The sequence below is a fragment of the Meriones unguiculatus genome, chromosome 15 (genome assembly GCF_030254825.1).
Source record: "Meriones unguiculatus strain TT.TT164.6M chromosome 15, Bangor_MerUng_6.1, whole genome shotgun sequence".
Lineage (NCBI taxonomy): Eukaryota > Metazoa > Chordata > Mammalia > Rodentia > Muridae > Meriones > Meriones unguiculatus.
Genome location: NC_083362.1, coordinates 46,507,858 through 46,522,662, shown reverse-complemented (window position 1 = coordinate 46,522,662; position 14,805 = coordinate 46,507,858). Strand labels below are relative to the sequence as shown.

The window sequence follows — 14,805 nt, the reverse complement described above, 5'->3', positions numbered from 1 at the left end:
AGGTTGCTGGCGGGTAGCGGGTTCCGCCGCTGAGATTGTCCGACGTGGAGCCGCGGGGTGAGGCGCGCGGCCCCCGAGTCCCGACCCGTGTGCCGGGGAGAGGCTGACGGGAGGCAGTTCTGCTTCCGCAGCGGGGGTGCTGAGCGGAGACGGTGAGTGTGCAGTAGCGGCAATGATCTTTTCAAAGCTCGTGCTCGCCCGCCGGCTGCGCCCCGCGGTGGCGCCGTCTTCTTGCTTGGGACACTCGTGGTGAACTCTCGGGCTGAAGACTGGACTGTTACTAGTGACCACTGCTACGGAAAAGCCAGTGGGGAGGGCCTAGGGGTAAAGCGCTTTTAACTACGGCTGTCAGGTTAGTAAGACTTGGAGTTTGAGAAAGGCTGTGAGGGGTGGAAATGTGCAGGCGTCTCAGGTAGGTGTCCCGGGTAAAGGGAGCTGCAGAGTCTAGCGAGAGCGCTAGACCAGGAGGTGGGAATATGCCTAGCCTGCAGAAAGAGCCTGAAGAAACCGGGAGTGGTGGCTCATGCCTACGATCCCAGCACTCAGGAGGCAGAGGCAGGCAGATCTGTGTGAGTTCGAGGCCAGCCTGGTCTACAAAGCGAGTCCAGGACAGCTAAGGCTACACAGAGAAACCCTGTCTCGAAAAAAAACAAAACAAAAAATAAATCATGGAAGAAAATGAGCAAAGTAAGTAAAGTGGTTGGGGTTATGTTGCCTCGGGTAGGGTCTCTGTGATCGGATTTTTAGTTAGAGGATGCTATTCTAAGCTGTTCTAGTAAATATATCATGAAGGTGAACAAGTGTGGTGGAAAGGTAGGGTAAAATGAACTAATTCCTCTTTCTCTTAGATTTAGAAACTCATTTTCAAGTTTTCTCTGGATTTGAGAAATTACTGCTTCCTGGAACCATCAAGAAGGAGAATGGTGAGCACTGTAGAATTCTTCTAAGTGGGTGCTTGATTGGTTGTTTTGATCAGTGTTGGATTCCCTGGAGCTGGAGTCACAGTAGATGTGGGTTCTGGGGACTGAAGCAACAGGTGTTCTTAACTGCCAAGCCACCTCTGCAGCCCATTACATGTTTTTCACTTATGAATATTTTTAGGAAGTCAGATAAGGGCCTGAGTGTGTATCTCAGTGGTGGGGTGCACACCCAGGAGGGAGGGAGGGGATTATGTATACTAGTGTGGAGGGGACAGAGTAGAAGGACTGGGTACCCACTGCTGGTGTGGTGGCACAGGTCTGTTATCCCAGCACTCAGGAGGCCAACTTGCACCCAACCTGGTCCATGGGAATTCCAGTTCCAGGCCGTTGAGGTCTACACAGACTCTGCCTCCAAATTCACAAGAAGAAGTAAACAGGCAAACAAACCAAGTTTTCCCTGCAGATCTGTGAGCACGGGTGGGGTAAACAGCAGGGGAGTAGCTCCTCTGTCACCGCGGAGGCACAGGCATTCCTGCTCACCTCCAACCTGGTACACCCTCTGCTAGGTACAGCATTCTAAGAAGAAAGGTGCAGGGTCTGGGGCCGGAGGATGGCTACCACTGTGAGGCCAACCCTGGCTTTAAAGTAAGACTTAACTAAAAAAAGATAAACAGAAAGGGCAACCTCCAAAGAGTTTTCTTTGTCTCTGAAGTAAAAATATGAAAAAAAGTAAAGTTACCAAGCAACAGACAGCACAAGAAAGGAAGAGGCCAGCGAGCAAGCGCTGTGGCCAGCTCCACACGCTAAGTCTCGGAAGTGCCGACGACTTCCGGGTTGGTGTTTGCAGTAAATGAAGGAATTGCTGTTTAACCTCTTTTCTCAAAATTAAACTACCCAAAGGAAATGGCGGAAACTGTTTTTAAAAAATCAGTTTATTTACATTTTTCTCAGTTAAATATCAGTGATGTTGAGACATACAAGTCAGTAATAGAGGTAACCATTTTTTAAAAACAACATTTATTTAGGTATTTTATGTACATGAGTGCTCTGTCTTCATGTACATCTGCACAGAAGAGAGCATTGGATCCCATTATAGATGGTTGTGAGCCACATGCGACTGCTGAGAATTGAACTCAGGACCTCTGGAAGAGGGACCAATGCTCTTAACTGCTAAGCCATCTCTCCAGCCCCATAACCTTTCTTTTTGTTTGGTTGGTTGGTTGTTTTTGTTTTGTTGTTTTGGTTTTTGGTTTTTCAAGACAGGGTTTCTCTGTGTAACAGAGCCTTGGCTGTCCTAGACTCACTTTGTAGACCAGGCTGGCCTCAAACTCACAGAGATCTGCCTGCCTCTGCCTCTGCCTCCCGAGTGCTGGGATCAAAGGTGTACACTACCATGCTGGCTGTAAATATTGTTTTAAGTCATGAAAAATTCAAAATAAAAACAATTATTTCTACTACAATGTTTGCATCCAAAATTTAGCAAAAATGCTATATGAATCTTCAAGAGATTTTTGTTTTCCTGCTATTGAAATAAATTTGGAGAAAGAAGTGTGATTCATCTGTTAGAGCTGCTTTGTGGAAACAAGTCATCTTTAATATTTTTAATCAGGTTTTCATCTTGAAATAATACAGAACCTATAGTCATTGAAAGAAATATCATTTGTTTTCACATTCTCCTTTTAGTCTGTGACATTGCATACGGATGTGGGAGATATCAAAATAGAAGTCTTCTGTGAGAGGACGCCTAAAACATGTGAGGTGAGTCATCATGTCATATTAAAAGTCAACTAACATGGTGGCATGTACCTTTAATCCTAGCACTGAGGAAGCAGAGTCCAGGAGATCCGTGAGTTTGAGGCCAGTATGGTCTACATAGAGAGTTCAGACCAGGCAGAGCTACATAGTGAGATTTGTCCTTAAAACAAACAACACAAACACCCTAATATAACAGGATAACCACTTTGAATTATCCAACCTAAAAAATAAGAAAGCTTTCAGTGAACCACCTATCAGGTAAAGTTTATCATGATTTCAGGTCTAATTTCCACTATTCCCGATGTCAGAGTTAAATAAGAAAAAGGAAGATGAGGGACCAGAGAGATGGCTCAGTGGTTAAGAGCAGTGGCTGCTCTTCCAGAGGACCTGGGTTCAATTCCCAGCAACCACACGGTGGCTTACCACTGTCTGTAACTCCAGTTCCAGGAGTTCTAACACCTTCACACAGATAGACGCAGGCAAAACAGCAATGCACATAAACTAAAAATGAACAAATACTTTTTTTTTTTTTCTTAAGAAAAGAAGGGAGCTAGGGGAGGTGGTTCAGAGGTTAAGAGCACTGTCTGCTTTTCCAGAGGGCCTGAGTTCAATTCCCAGCAACTAAATGGTGGCTCAAAATCATCTATAATGAGATCTGGTGCCCTCTTCTGGCGTGCAGGCACACATGCAGACAGAACACTGTATTAGTAATAAATTAATTTAAAAAGAAAAAGGAGGTTGGGACTGGGGAGATAACTCAATGGCCAAGAGTGCTTGCTGCGTAAGCATTGAGACAGAGTTCAAATCCCCAGGACCCATAGAAAATGCTGGGTGTAGTCACATTTACCTGCGAGCCCAGTTTTGGGTGGCAAGACAGGAGGACAGCAGCCAGCTCCAGGTTCGATGAGACTGTCTCCAAGGGAAAGGCTGAGAGTGATGGAGGATTCTCACCCTTCCCTTCCGCATACGCACAAGGGCTTAGCCACCTGCACACAGGCATACCACACATACGAAATAAATACAGATAAATAAGTAGGTGTTTTTCTTGTAACCATAAGGTATACAGTGCCTTTTTTTCTTTTGCTTCATTTTTTTTCAGGAAGTATAACTAAGATATAAGAGAACTGTTCTGTAATTTTTTCCACTAGCCAAAATTTGGAAAGTTGGATATATTATATGTACAAAAAAAATGTGTAAAGTAATTGAAAAATAAAACATGGAGTCTCTACCCCAGGGCTACTTTGACAATAGCAGAAAAATTTAGTGTTTTAACTATTTGCAATTATTCTGTTCAACCTATCCTGATGGAATGACAAGGATAAAAAGAGTCACTGTCTTCATTCACGCAGTTATCTGTTAAATAAAAGACTGTCCAGCCATGTGTCAGTTACAGGAATGAGCAGAGACCTTTCCTGCCCTCACAGCTAGTATTCCAGCTGGGAATGAAGGCAGGAGCAGGAGGTGAAGTGACCGAAAGGGTTCAGAGCCTTAAGATACAGAGTGCAGGAGAGGAGCGTGCAGGCCTCCGGGGACAGTGAAGACTGAGTATGTTATTCCCAGAGGAGAGTAGCTGATGGCTAAGTCATAGTTAAACATGCTATGATAGCATTGTCAGAGACTATGACTGACTTCATCGGAAGCACGTTTCTGCCCAAACGATTTGTCAATCATCATTTTTATTCTCTTCAGAATTTCTTGGCTCTTTGTGCCAGTAATTACTACAACGGCTGTGTGTTTCATAGAAATATCAAGGGCTTCATGGTTCAAACGGGAGATCCAACAGGTAAGTTTTCCTACCAGTGAAATTAGGCTATATCGTATGACATGAAAAATGCATAAGTAACTGAAAAATAAAACATAGAGTCTGTAACAACGTTGCTTTGACTATGCAGAAAAGCTCAGGGTCTTTGTTTCTTTAAAGATATATTTACTTTTAAATATTTTTTGCACATGTATATAAGTGTGCTGTATACATGCCTGGTGACTACTGAGGTCAGCAGAGAACATCAGATCCCCTGAACCTGGAATTTTGGATGGGTTTGAGCCATCATGTGGAAACTGGGAGCTGAACCCAGGTCCTCTAAAAGCAGCAAGTGTGTGTTTGTTTGTTTGTTTGTTTGTTTGTTTGTTTGTTTTGGGGGGTTAGGGTTTGTTTGTTTGTTTGTTTTTGAGATTGTATTTTAATAACAACATTTCTTCCTTTTCATCCCTCCAAGCCCTCCCTTGTGCCCATTCTTGATCTCTTTCGAAGTTTTGGACAATGACATGATCAGTCAGCTGTTAGTGCATGTGTGTGGGTATTTGCATGTGCACATTGTCTAAACTGATTTTATGGCGATGTGGCACAAGCTAGAGCAGTGGTTCTCGACCTCTGGGTTGCAGCCCCTTTTCTGGGGAATCAAATGATCTTTTCACAGGCTTTACCTAAGACCATTGGGAAACACGGATATCTACTTTAAGATTTAAAACAGGAGCAAAATTACAGCTAAGAATTAGCAGTGAAAATAATTTTATGGTTGGAGTCACCACAACATGAAGAACGGCATTAAAGGGTCACATCATGAGGAAGGTTGAGAACCACTGAGCCAGAGTCATCAGTAAGAGGGGGGCTCATTTGCAAATGCCTCCATAAGCTCAAGCTGTAGGCAGGCTTGGAGGGCATTTACTTCATTAGGAATTGAATGAGAGGCCAAGCTCTTTGAGCGGGGCCACCCCTGGTCTGGTGGTCTTGGGTCTATAAGGAAGCAGTCTGAGCAAGCTAGTAAGCCTCCATGGCCTCTGCATCCGCTCCTCCCTTCAGGTTTCTGCCCAATTTGAGTTCCTGATAAATCTTTCTAAGCTTGTATTTTATCAATCCACCTTTCATATTTAACAAAAAGACCACTATGGCTATTAAGAATAAAATATGAATTACCACTGGGTGTGGTGGCACACACCTTTAATCCCAGCAAAGGCACAGATCTCTGAGTTCAAGGCTAGCCTGATCTACAAAGAGAGTTCCAGGGTTGCCAAGACTGTTACATCCTATCTCTCAAAACCAAAAGAAAAAAAGGAAAAAAAAATTATATATATAGCATTACACAGGGACCTAATGCTTTGTATTGTGGTATTTCCCATCCTTAATTCTCTCCTTCAGGACTTCCCCGGTGACTTACCAAATCTGATAGCTTCTCGGTTTGTCTGCAGCTGGTGTGATTTCTCTGTCTGTGTGGTCGTCATACCATGCATTGGAGCACCAAATGTTTTTATTAACAAAATCTCAATTATTTGATTTTACCAATAAAGACATGAGAGCCAGATGCTGGGGTGAAAGCCTGCCAGCTCAGAGAGACAAAGTAAACATCCAGCTGACCTTCCTCCTCTGCTGATATCCCAAAAGAAGCATGCTCCTTCTCTATACCATCTCAAAAAACAAACAAACAAAACAAAATAAAACAAAAAAAAAAAAAACCAAACTGAATGCCCCTCCCTTCTACTTCCTGTTCTCTATCTATCCTGACTTTCTCTCACTCTGTCTTTTTCCCATGTTCATCACTCTCTGTCCACTGGTTGCTTGCTCTGCCTCTTGACCTAGGGTTGACTTTATTTAATCCTGTTTATAGTATTCAAGCAGAAAGCTCATAGATGAAAGGCGTGTGCTAGGGCTGAGCCACAGTACAACTAGAAACAGGTTTTTCCAGTAAACAATACAATCTCTGGGTTCACAGTGTGATCAAATATCCAGCAGCAAAGGTCAACCAGGATAACTTAGGGAAACCCTAATACCTCAAACTCTTAATGAAAACAACAAAATGAGAATGCTGGATATATATAACTCACTGGTAGAACTAGTGTGGCATGCATAAAGTCCTTTGTTCAAAGATATCTCTCTCTTTCTGTCTCTCTCTCTCACACACACACACACTTAAGAGTTGTGCTAGGTGGAGACTAGCTCTGTGGTAGTGCACTGGCCTAGCATGTGCGCTGCCCTGGGCTGGATCCCCACCACCATGTAAGTAAATGTATATTATGGTACACATCGTGGAGCCCCCATTGAAGTCTAATCAGAGCATCTGTGATTTGCTTGTCTTGTTCTACAGGTACTGGAAGAGGAGGTAGCAGTATCTGGGGCAAGAAGTTTGAGGATGAATACAGTGAATACCTGAAGGTATAGCCCTGTGCTTCCGGTGACACTTGGAAACTATACATGATAGTAACACATTACCATCACTAGGAGCCAAGTGTGGCGGTGTACTCCTTTAATCCACCACTGGGGAGGCAACAGCAGGTGGATTGAGGTCAGTCTGGTCTACATAGTGAGTTCCAGGCCAGCCAGGGCTACACAGTGAGACCCTATCTCAATAAACAAATCTTTATAAAGTTAATATACATTTCTGTACTGTTTGCGCTCAGTCTGAGTGGCAGTGTGTGGCCGTTCTAGCCTGGCATAGGTTCTGGAGTCTTGCTTCACCAGTGTTGTATATTAACAGAGCTGTCCTTGGGTCCAGCCCCAACTATTTAGTTAGAAAGGGGCTTAATGTCTCACCATGAAGCATGAGTTAAATGACATAAATGACTGGCCTTTCATCTTTTGTTTCTGTAGTTTTGTTGCTTTTTGAAGGTCTGTGTAGCCTTGGCTGGCCTCAAACTCATGGTGGTCTGCCTGCTTCTGCCTCCCGAGTGCTTGGATTAAAAGTGGCCACCACCATGCCTGGCCCTGTCACTGGCCTTTTTTGTTTTTTGTTTGGTTGTTGGTGGGTTGGTTTGATTTAGTTTTTTGGGTTTTGTTTTTGTTTTTGTTTTTCTTTGAGACAGAGTCTCTCTGTGTAGCCTTGGCTGTCCTGGACTCACTTTGTAGACCAGGCTGGCCTTGAACTCACAGAGATCCCCTGCCTCTGCCTCCCAGAGTGCTGGGATAACAGTCTTGAGACAGAGGTTAACTTCCAAAGGTCTTGAGCTCAATTCCCAGCAACCACATGATGGCTCACAACCCTCTAAGATGAAATGTGGTGCCCTCTTCTGGTAAGCAGGTGTACATGCAGGAAGAACACTATCCATAATAAAAAAATAAATCTTTAAAACAACAAAACTAGCACCAGCAGGTATGGTGGCATATACCTTTAATCCCAGCACTCAGGAGGTAGGGGCAGATGGATTTCTGTGAGTTCAAGGCCAGCCTGGTCTATAAGACAGCCAGGGCTTGCTACACAGAGAGACCTTGTGGCAAAAGCAAAACAAACAAAAACTGCTGAAGAAGATGAGATAAGAGGATTAGTAATTTGAGACAAGTCTAAGCTATCTTTCCTGACCTGGGACGTAGCTTAGTTGATAGAGGGAATGGCTGGCAGGCAGAAAGCCTGGGTTCAGTCCCAGAGCTACATGAACAAAGCATGGTGGTGCACACCCGTGACGTCAGCACTAGAGAGGCAGAGGGCCAGAAGCCTAAGGTCTGTCTCAGCTACATCACGAATTTGAGGCAAGCCTGAAATTCAAGAGATCCTGTCCAGAGTTGAGGATGAGTATTCAAGGTTCTTATGCTGTTTCAGCTCCCACATGCTAAGACTAGGCATGTGTCACTACTCCTGAGTTGGTCATCCTTCACACAGATAATAACTATTATTTAGATGCAGCTGCGCCCCTAGCCTTTCCAGCTAGTGTCACCTGACCGACAGCTGATGCCAGAGAGGTCAGCAATTAGTTATGTGCATGCTGTTGTTAACTAGCCACCTCTGTGGCCCAGCTCATACTTACTTACCTTTTGTTTCAGTGAGATACTTTCAATTCTTATATGCCATGCCTTATAAACTAGTAGTATCGATAATATTAGAACTACGGGAGACCTTCCTCAGATCGTCCAGTCCTGGGGTAATAAATTGATCGATCGATCTGCCATGGAGAAAGACTCACAGATACATTCTTTGAATTTTGTTTGTTTTTGAGGCAGTGTTTCTCTGTATGCCTTGGCTGTCTTGGACTCACTTTGCAGACCAAGCTGGCCTCAAACTCACAGAGATCCACCTGCCTCTGCTTCCCTGCGTGCTGGATTACAGGCATGCGACACTGTGTCCAGCACGGATGCATTCTTTATGAGCATTAAGAAATCCTTGGGCAAGGGGATACACTGTTGATTGTGCCAGACTCCATCTCTGCCCAGTTTCAGTTTGCAATCTGCTTGACCCTTGTGAGCATCTTCATCTTGAGCAGACCCCTCAACTAGCCCAAGCTCCCTTGTTTTACAGGTCAAGAAACTAGCCTAGAGTCCAGTATTCAAGAAGAGATTTGAGAATTTGGGTTTTGTTGCCTGATAAATGTAAGGCATATTTCTATTAGAAATAAAAGTGTTTGTAACTCTTCTCCAAAGTAATAATGAAATTGATTGGAGTATAATTATAGAACAAATTACATACAAGCTTTTACAGGATAAAGATAATACAAAACCCACGCATTTGGATTAATGCCAATAAAAAGAAGCTAGCTAAACAATGTCTCGGTCCCCTGAATGTTGGGAAGGCAGAAGTCTGCCTTCGGAAGTTGCAGTTAACACAGTTAAATTAATGCCTTGCTTTGTCTTTTTCAGCACAACGTTAGAGGTGTGGTATCTATGGCTAATAATGGCCCAAATACCAATGGATCTCAGTTCTTCATCACCTATGGCAAGCAGCCACATCTGGACATGAAGTATACAGTATTTGGAAAGTGAGTGTTCTAGTCGCCTCTTTCTTTGGCATGTAAGTGTACCATGGCCGTGCTCATAGCAGAGCTAAAGACCAGTTGGACAAAAAAGTAGCTGCACTTTACACCAGCCATCAACTCTCTGACCCCGAGGAAGATATACACTATCTGCTCTTCTTTCTTTCTTCTCTCATTTAGCTTCTTAGACAGGGTTTCTCTGTGTAGCCTTAGCTGTCCTGGAACTTGCTCTATAGACCAGCTGACTTTGACCTCTGAGATCTGCCTGCCTCTGGCCTTTAGTGCTGGTATTAATGGCATGTGCCTCCATCACCCAGCAAGCCTCATTTTCTTTATTTTGTTTAAAAGGAACCAAAAAAGTGCTTAGGCATGTTATGCAAATTAACAGTGATAGATATGTTTTCATTAAGAACATTTAACAGCAGGCAACATGTCTGAAAATAGTGACTCAGAGGATGGACAAGCATGGTGTCTCTTATTTGTCACCAGAGTTCCAAGCACCTCTGGTTTTTAGCCACCACTGGTTTTCATTTTCAAGCCCAGCACATGGTCATCCAGGCCACACAGATTCAGTCAGAACATGTGTGATGCAAAAAGAGAAGAACAAACAAAGGTTCTGCTGGCCTAAAATATTTTAAAACAACTTTCCATTGAGCTTTTGAGGTGCTTCAACAAGCTTAAAAAAAAAAAAAAAAAAAAAGCATTTGCCATTCGTGAAAACTTGATAGCTTGGATTTGATCCCCGAAGCCACATAAAGGGGGAAGGGAACCCATTCCACAGTAGTCCTTTGGCTTCTGTGTGCATGTCCTCACACATCACAACTGCACACAGTAAATAAACATCGTTTGTTTGTTTGTTTGTTTGTTTGTTTGAAACAGGGTTTCTCTGTGTAGCCCTGGCTGTTCTGGAACTGACTCTGTAAACCGGGCTGGACTCAAACTCAGCGATCCCCCAGCCTTTGCTGGGTTATTAAAGATGTGTGACACCACATCTGGCTAGTAAACATAATTTTTTAAAGAGTTAAAAATAAAGAAACTTTCCCATAAGACCTAGAACTTGATGTGGTTGCACCTCACCTATAAGGGAGTGTAGGTAATCTTTTTCAGCTGGATAGATTGTGCCTTCAGTGAAGTGTGCCAGAGTAAAAATTAATCCTAGAGAGCTGTTCCGCAGTTTTTACTGAATTATGCATTGTAAACATTCAACCTTAAAGTTGCTTTTATAATTCAAAAGGAGGTAAAATTAATTCATTCAGGGTTTTGGGGGATTTAGCTCAGTGGTTGAGTGCTTGCCTAGCAAGCACAAGGCCCTGGGTTCAGTCCTCAACTCTGGGGGGCTGGGGAATTCATTCAACATGTACCTACCATGCTCAATAATTTAAAAAAAAAAATGACTGTAGAGCACCAGAATTTATTTATTTATTTATTTGGTTAATATTTAGGGCTTTTTTGGTTTGGTTGTGTTTTTCCAGACAGGGTTTCTCTATGTAGCCCTGGCTGCCTGGAATCACTGTTAGACCTTGAATTCACAGGTATCTGTCTTCCTCTGCCTCCCTGCAGGGATTAAAGGCATGGGCCTCTGCCACCAGCCTCAGGTTTGGTTGGTTGGTTTGGGGGGACAGGGTTTCTCTGGTTAGCCCTGGCTGAATATTTAGGTTTTTCAAACAAGATTTTTTTAAAAAACTATGTAGCTCATACATCCCTCAAACTCATGATCCTCCTGTTTCAGCCATCCCTGGTTGGTTGGTTGGTTGTTTTTGGTTTTTTTGTTTGTTTGTTTTGGTTTTGGGTTTTTTTTCTGCCATTAGTATTCTAAGACAGTGGGTGTAAGTCATCGTGATTGGCTAGAGTTTTATCTAGTAGTTTAGGAACTAGAGGTTCCCACTGTTTACTTGTGTTCCAAATACCTGTCTGACTTAGTTTATATTAGTGCAGCAACTGGAACACTAGACTGAGAGCATCTGGCTATCTTTGTGTCTGCATGCCGGCAATCTGAAAGTAAAGGCCAGCCTTGGGTTCGTAGATTACTTGGTTTTCAGACTTCTTTTTCGATTTTATTTGTGTGCTGCTTGAATTTATGTCTACCATGTGCATGTCTAGTGCCTGCAGAAGTCAGAAGAGAGTTTTGGGTCCCTTGGAACTGGAGCTGTGAGCTGCCATGTGGGTGCTAGGAACCTAACCCAGATCCTCTGCAAGAGCAGTAAGTGCTCTTAACCAGTGAGCCATGTGGGTGCTAGGAACCTAACCCAGATCCTCTGCAAGAGCAGTAAGTGCTCTTAACCAGTGAGCCTGTCTCCAGCCCCCATAAACTACTTGAAGTTTTATTTGTACCACATTTTTCTGGAAAGAAGACATGTGAGTGTTCTGTGGTTCCTAAGGACCTCATGTTCCAGTTTCCTGACCCTTCAAGTCTGCTTGCCTTTTTTCCGTTGGGGCTCAAAATTTCCCAAGTTCTCTGTTTTTTTGTGAAGACCGGAAGATAACTTATAGAACTTAACTGTAGTCCACTACCCCCTCCCCCCCCCAAAAAAAAAAAGAAAACCACAGGGTTTCTATGTGTAGCCCTGGTTGTCCTGGAACTCACTCTGCCTCTCAAGGTGTGTCTTACCACCACGATAGGACTTAATTGTCTGAATGTAGGAGTAAATTTAAAAGGTGTGGTTATTGTAGTTATCCTTTCTAGCATTCTTCCCTCTGTGCTTTTCTTATTATTCCCCTGTTCTTGTTCTTAAGGCGTGGTCTCACTATATAGAGAAGGGTGACCTTGAACTCACAGATAGCTGCCTGCCTTTGCCTCCTCCCAAGTACTGTGTTTAAAGCGTCTGCCACTAAGCCTGGATATTTCTATGTTCTTTCATATCTAGTGGAAATAAAAAATAAATGTAAATCTCTTGTGGTTTTTTGTTTGTTTGTTTTGTTTTAAGTATATGCTTCATGGAGCTGTTAAGATGGCTCATAAGTTAAAAGTACCGGCTACTCTTCCAGAGGACCAATTCTCAGGACCCACATGTTGGCTTGCAACCTCTATAGCTCCATTTCCTGGGAAACTAACACCCTCTTTTGGCTTCCAGGGGCACTGCATGCATGTGGTTTGCAGGCATACATGCTGGCAAAATACTCATAGACATAAAATAAAAATTAAGTATATATATAAGCCCTGATGCTTGCTTTGCATTGTATTGAGGCATAATATATTTTACAAAAGCATTTTTCCTTAGCAAATGCATTGGCTCAGATACCCACCATTTATTTTGTTTTGTTTTTTTGACCCACAGTTTTAGAAGTTTCAGCCCATGATCATTTGATGCAGTTCTTTGGCCTGTTCAGCACATAATGGAAGCATGTGGTAGACCAAAACTGTTCACTTCATGGCCAAGAAACAAAAGAGGGGGAAAAGGTTTGTGTGGCGCACACCTTTAATCCCAGCGCTTGGGAGGCAGAGGCAGGCGGATGTCTGTGAGTTTGAGGCCAGCCTGGTCTACAGACCAATTTCCAGGACAGCCAGGGCTACAGAGAGGAAAAGGAAAAAGGGGTGGGGGAGAGAAGGTCCCACAATCCCCTTTAAGAGCATATCCCTATGACCCAAAGATCTCCACACATACCTCACCTCCTCCCTCTCTCTCTACATATGTGTGTATACAGATGCAGAGACCCTATCTCTTAAAGACTTTCAGACTTCCCAGTAATCCCACACTGGTTACCAAGCCTCTAGCAGAGTTCCAAGCCATAGCAACATGTATACATGTCTTTGAGGTCACTCAGTTGTCATAAGGAAGACCTGAGGAAGTGTGGGGCACTGCACTGTCTTGGTGACTTCCATGGGTGGGACCAACCCTTATGCTCCACTTTGTGTCCAGAAGGCACAGCCCAAGCAAACCACATGATGGGAAGAGAAGGTACCAGTGAAATGGAGCACTCTCCTCTGAAGACTGTAATTGCTGTAAATACTTTATATTTCAAGCTGAGGAATCTTTACATGTTACATTGTTTCTCTTTCAGGGTTATAGACGGTCTGGAGACCTTAGATGAATTGGAGAAGTTACCAGTAAATGAGAAGACATACAGGCCTCTTAATGATGTGCACATTAAGGACATAACTATTCATGCCAACCCATTTGCTCAGTAGCTGTAATAGACCTGGGCAGATACTTGGCAAATGCTTCACTGGACCACGCCCACCATGGTTTGTCCAGTTCTGTGTCTGTCAGAGACTGGTCCTTCTGGTGTGTGCAGTAACGACGCGACGTCCATCTGGGAGCCCCACAGCTTTCACCCGGCCGAGTGGCCATTTTTAAATGCTGATCCTCAGATGTAGGCATTTTTTGAGCAGCCAAATTACATACTGTGACCATGCTGGTCTGTAACTAGACTGTTTTCTCTCTAGGGAGGTTGGGTGTTTTGTTTTGTTTTGGGTGAGGGTGGTTCTGAAATAGTGTTGGTATTCCTCTTCTTTGTCTCCTAGTGCTATGACTGCAGGTGGGAGCCATCACATGTAGTTAGCAGTGTTTAAAAATAGTGTCAAGACATGTTTGGCTCTTAGGAGCTTATCCTGCTGGGGTGGCTTCGCCGCGCCTTTAATCCCAGCATTCTGAGAACAGTGAGTCCCCAGTCACCCTGGTGTAGATAGGGAATCCTAGTCCAACATAGCAAGACTGTCTAAAGGAAAAAGAAAGGCAGAAAAGGCCTATTCTAATGATTGCCCACCTACAGCCATAAAGAGAGCAGGGACAGGGAGGAACACTGTTGGTCTAATACAGGCACTATGATCAAGATCCAGATATCAATTCCTTTCTGCATACTCTGAGTTGATGGTCACGTCAGTGGCTGAATATTTAGCATTCCGATCTCTGTGTTAACTAGCAGTAAATACAACTAAGATGACCACAGTCCTGATGGCTTGCTTTTCTCCCCTTTAAAAAGAAAGCTCTGGTGGTGTGTCAACTTTGCATGAATGTAACAAATCAATGTTCCAAGGAGGCTGAGTTCAGAAAACTTTGTAAACAAAGGTCAATAAGCACATACAAAATATTAACAGAAGCCCTTTCCCAGAACTTCCTCAGGACTATTTAAACACGATTGCCTGGCATGTACTGTAGATTATATCTGGGAAAGCATGAAAGCAGATCCAGATTCAGGGCACACTGGCCAGATTGGGGTCTATAGCTGTGTTCTGACATCCAACCAGAATAAATGTCTCAAAAATTGAATACTGGGCGGTGGTAGCACACGCCTTTGATCCCAGCAATTGGGAGGCAGAGGTAATCGGATTGCTGTGAGCTTGGGGCCAGCCTGGTCTACAGAATACGTGCAGGACAACCAAGGCTACACAGAGAAACCCTGTCTGGAAGAAAAGACACCATAAAGTTAGTCTGTTCGTGTGCAGGCACTCACCCTGCCATCACTTTAGCAAACATGTCTTCCAGGTGTCTGGGTTACTTTGAATGAGCAAGCTTTGTTAGTG

General features: G+C 43.6%; 1 protein-coding gene across 5 annotated transcripts; it reads left to right on the top strand.

The window, feature by feature from the left end:
• On the top strand, positions 1-13,708 carry Ppil3 (peptidylprolyl isomerase like 3). 5 transcript variants are annotated; one of them, XM_021655095.2, is made up of 7 exons: positions 2-152; positions 849-923; positions 2,604-2,678; positions 4,365-4,458; positions 6,755-6,822; positions 9,232-9,350; positions 13,344-13,708. In XM_021655095.2, exons 2-7 carry the CDS (start codon positions 921-923, stop codon positions 13,468-13,470), a joined length of 486 nt encoding a protein of 161 aa, XP_021510770.1. In that variant the 5' UTR covers positions 2-152; positions 849-920; the 3' UTR covers positions 13,471-13,708. The 5 variants fall into 5 exon arrangements, with proteins under 5 accessions (XP_021510772.1, XP_021510770.1, XP_021510773.1 ...); XM_021655098.2 differs by having other exon boundaries at positions 14-152; positions 9,232-9,382; positions 13,344-13,470; XM_060368403.1 differs by lacking the exon at positions 13,344-13,708 and adding an exon at positions 12,620-12,732 and having other exon boundaries at positions 14-152; positions 9,232-9,382.
• The last annotated feature ends 1,097 nt before the right edge of the window (positions 13,709-14,805 follow it).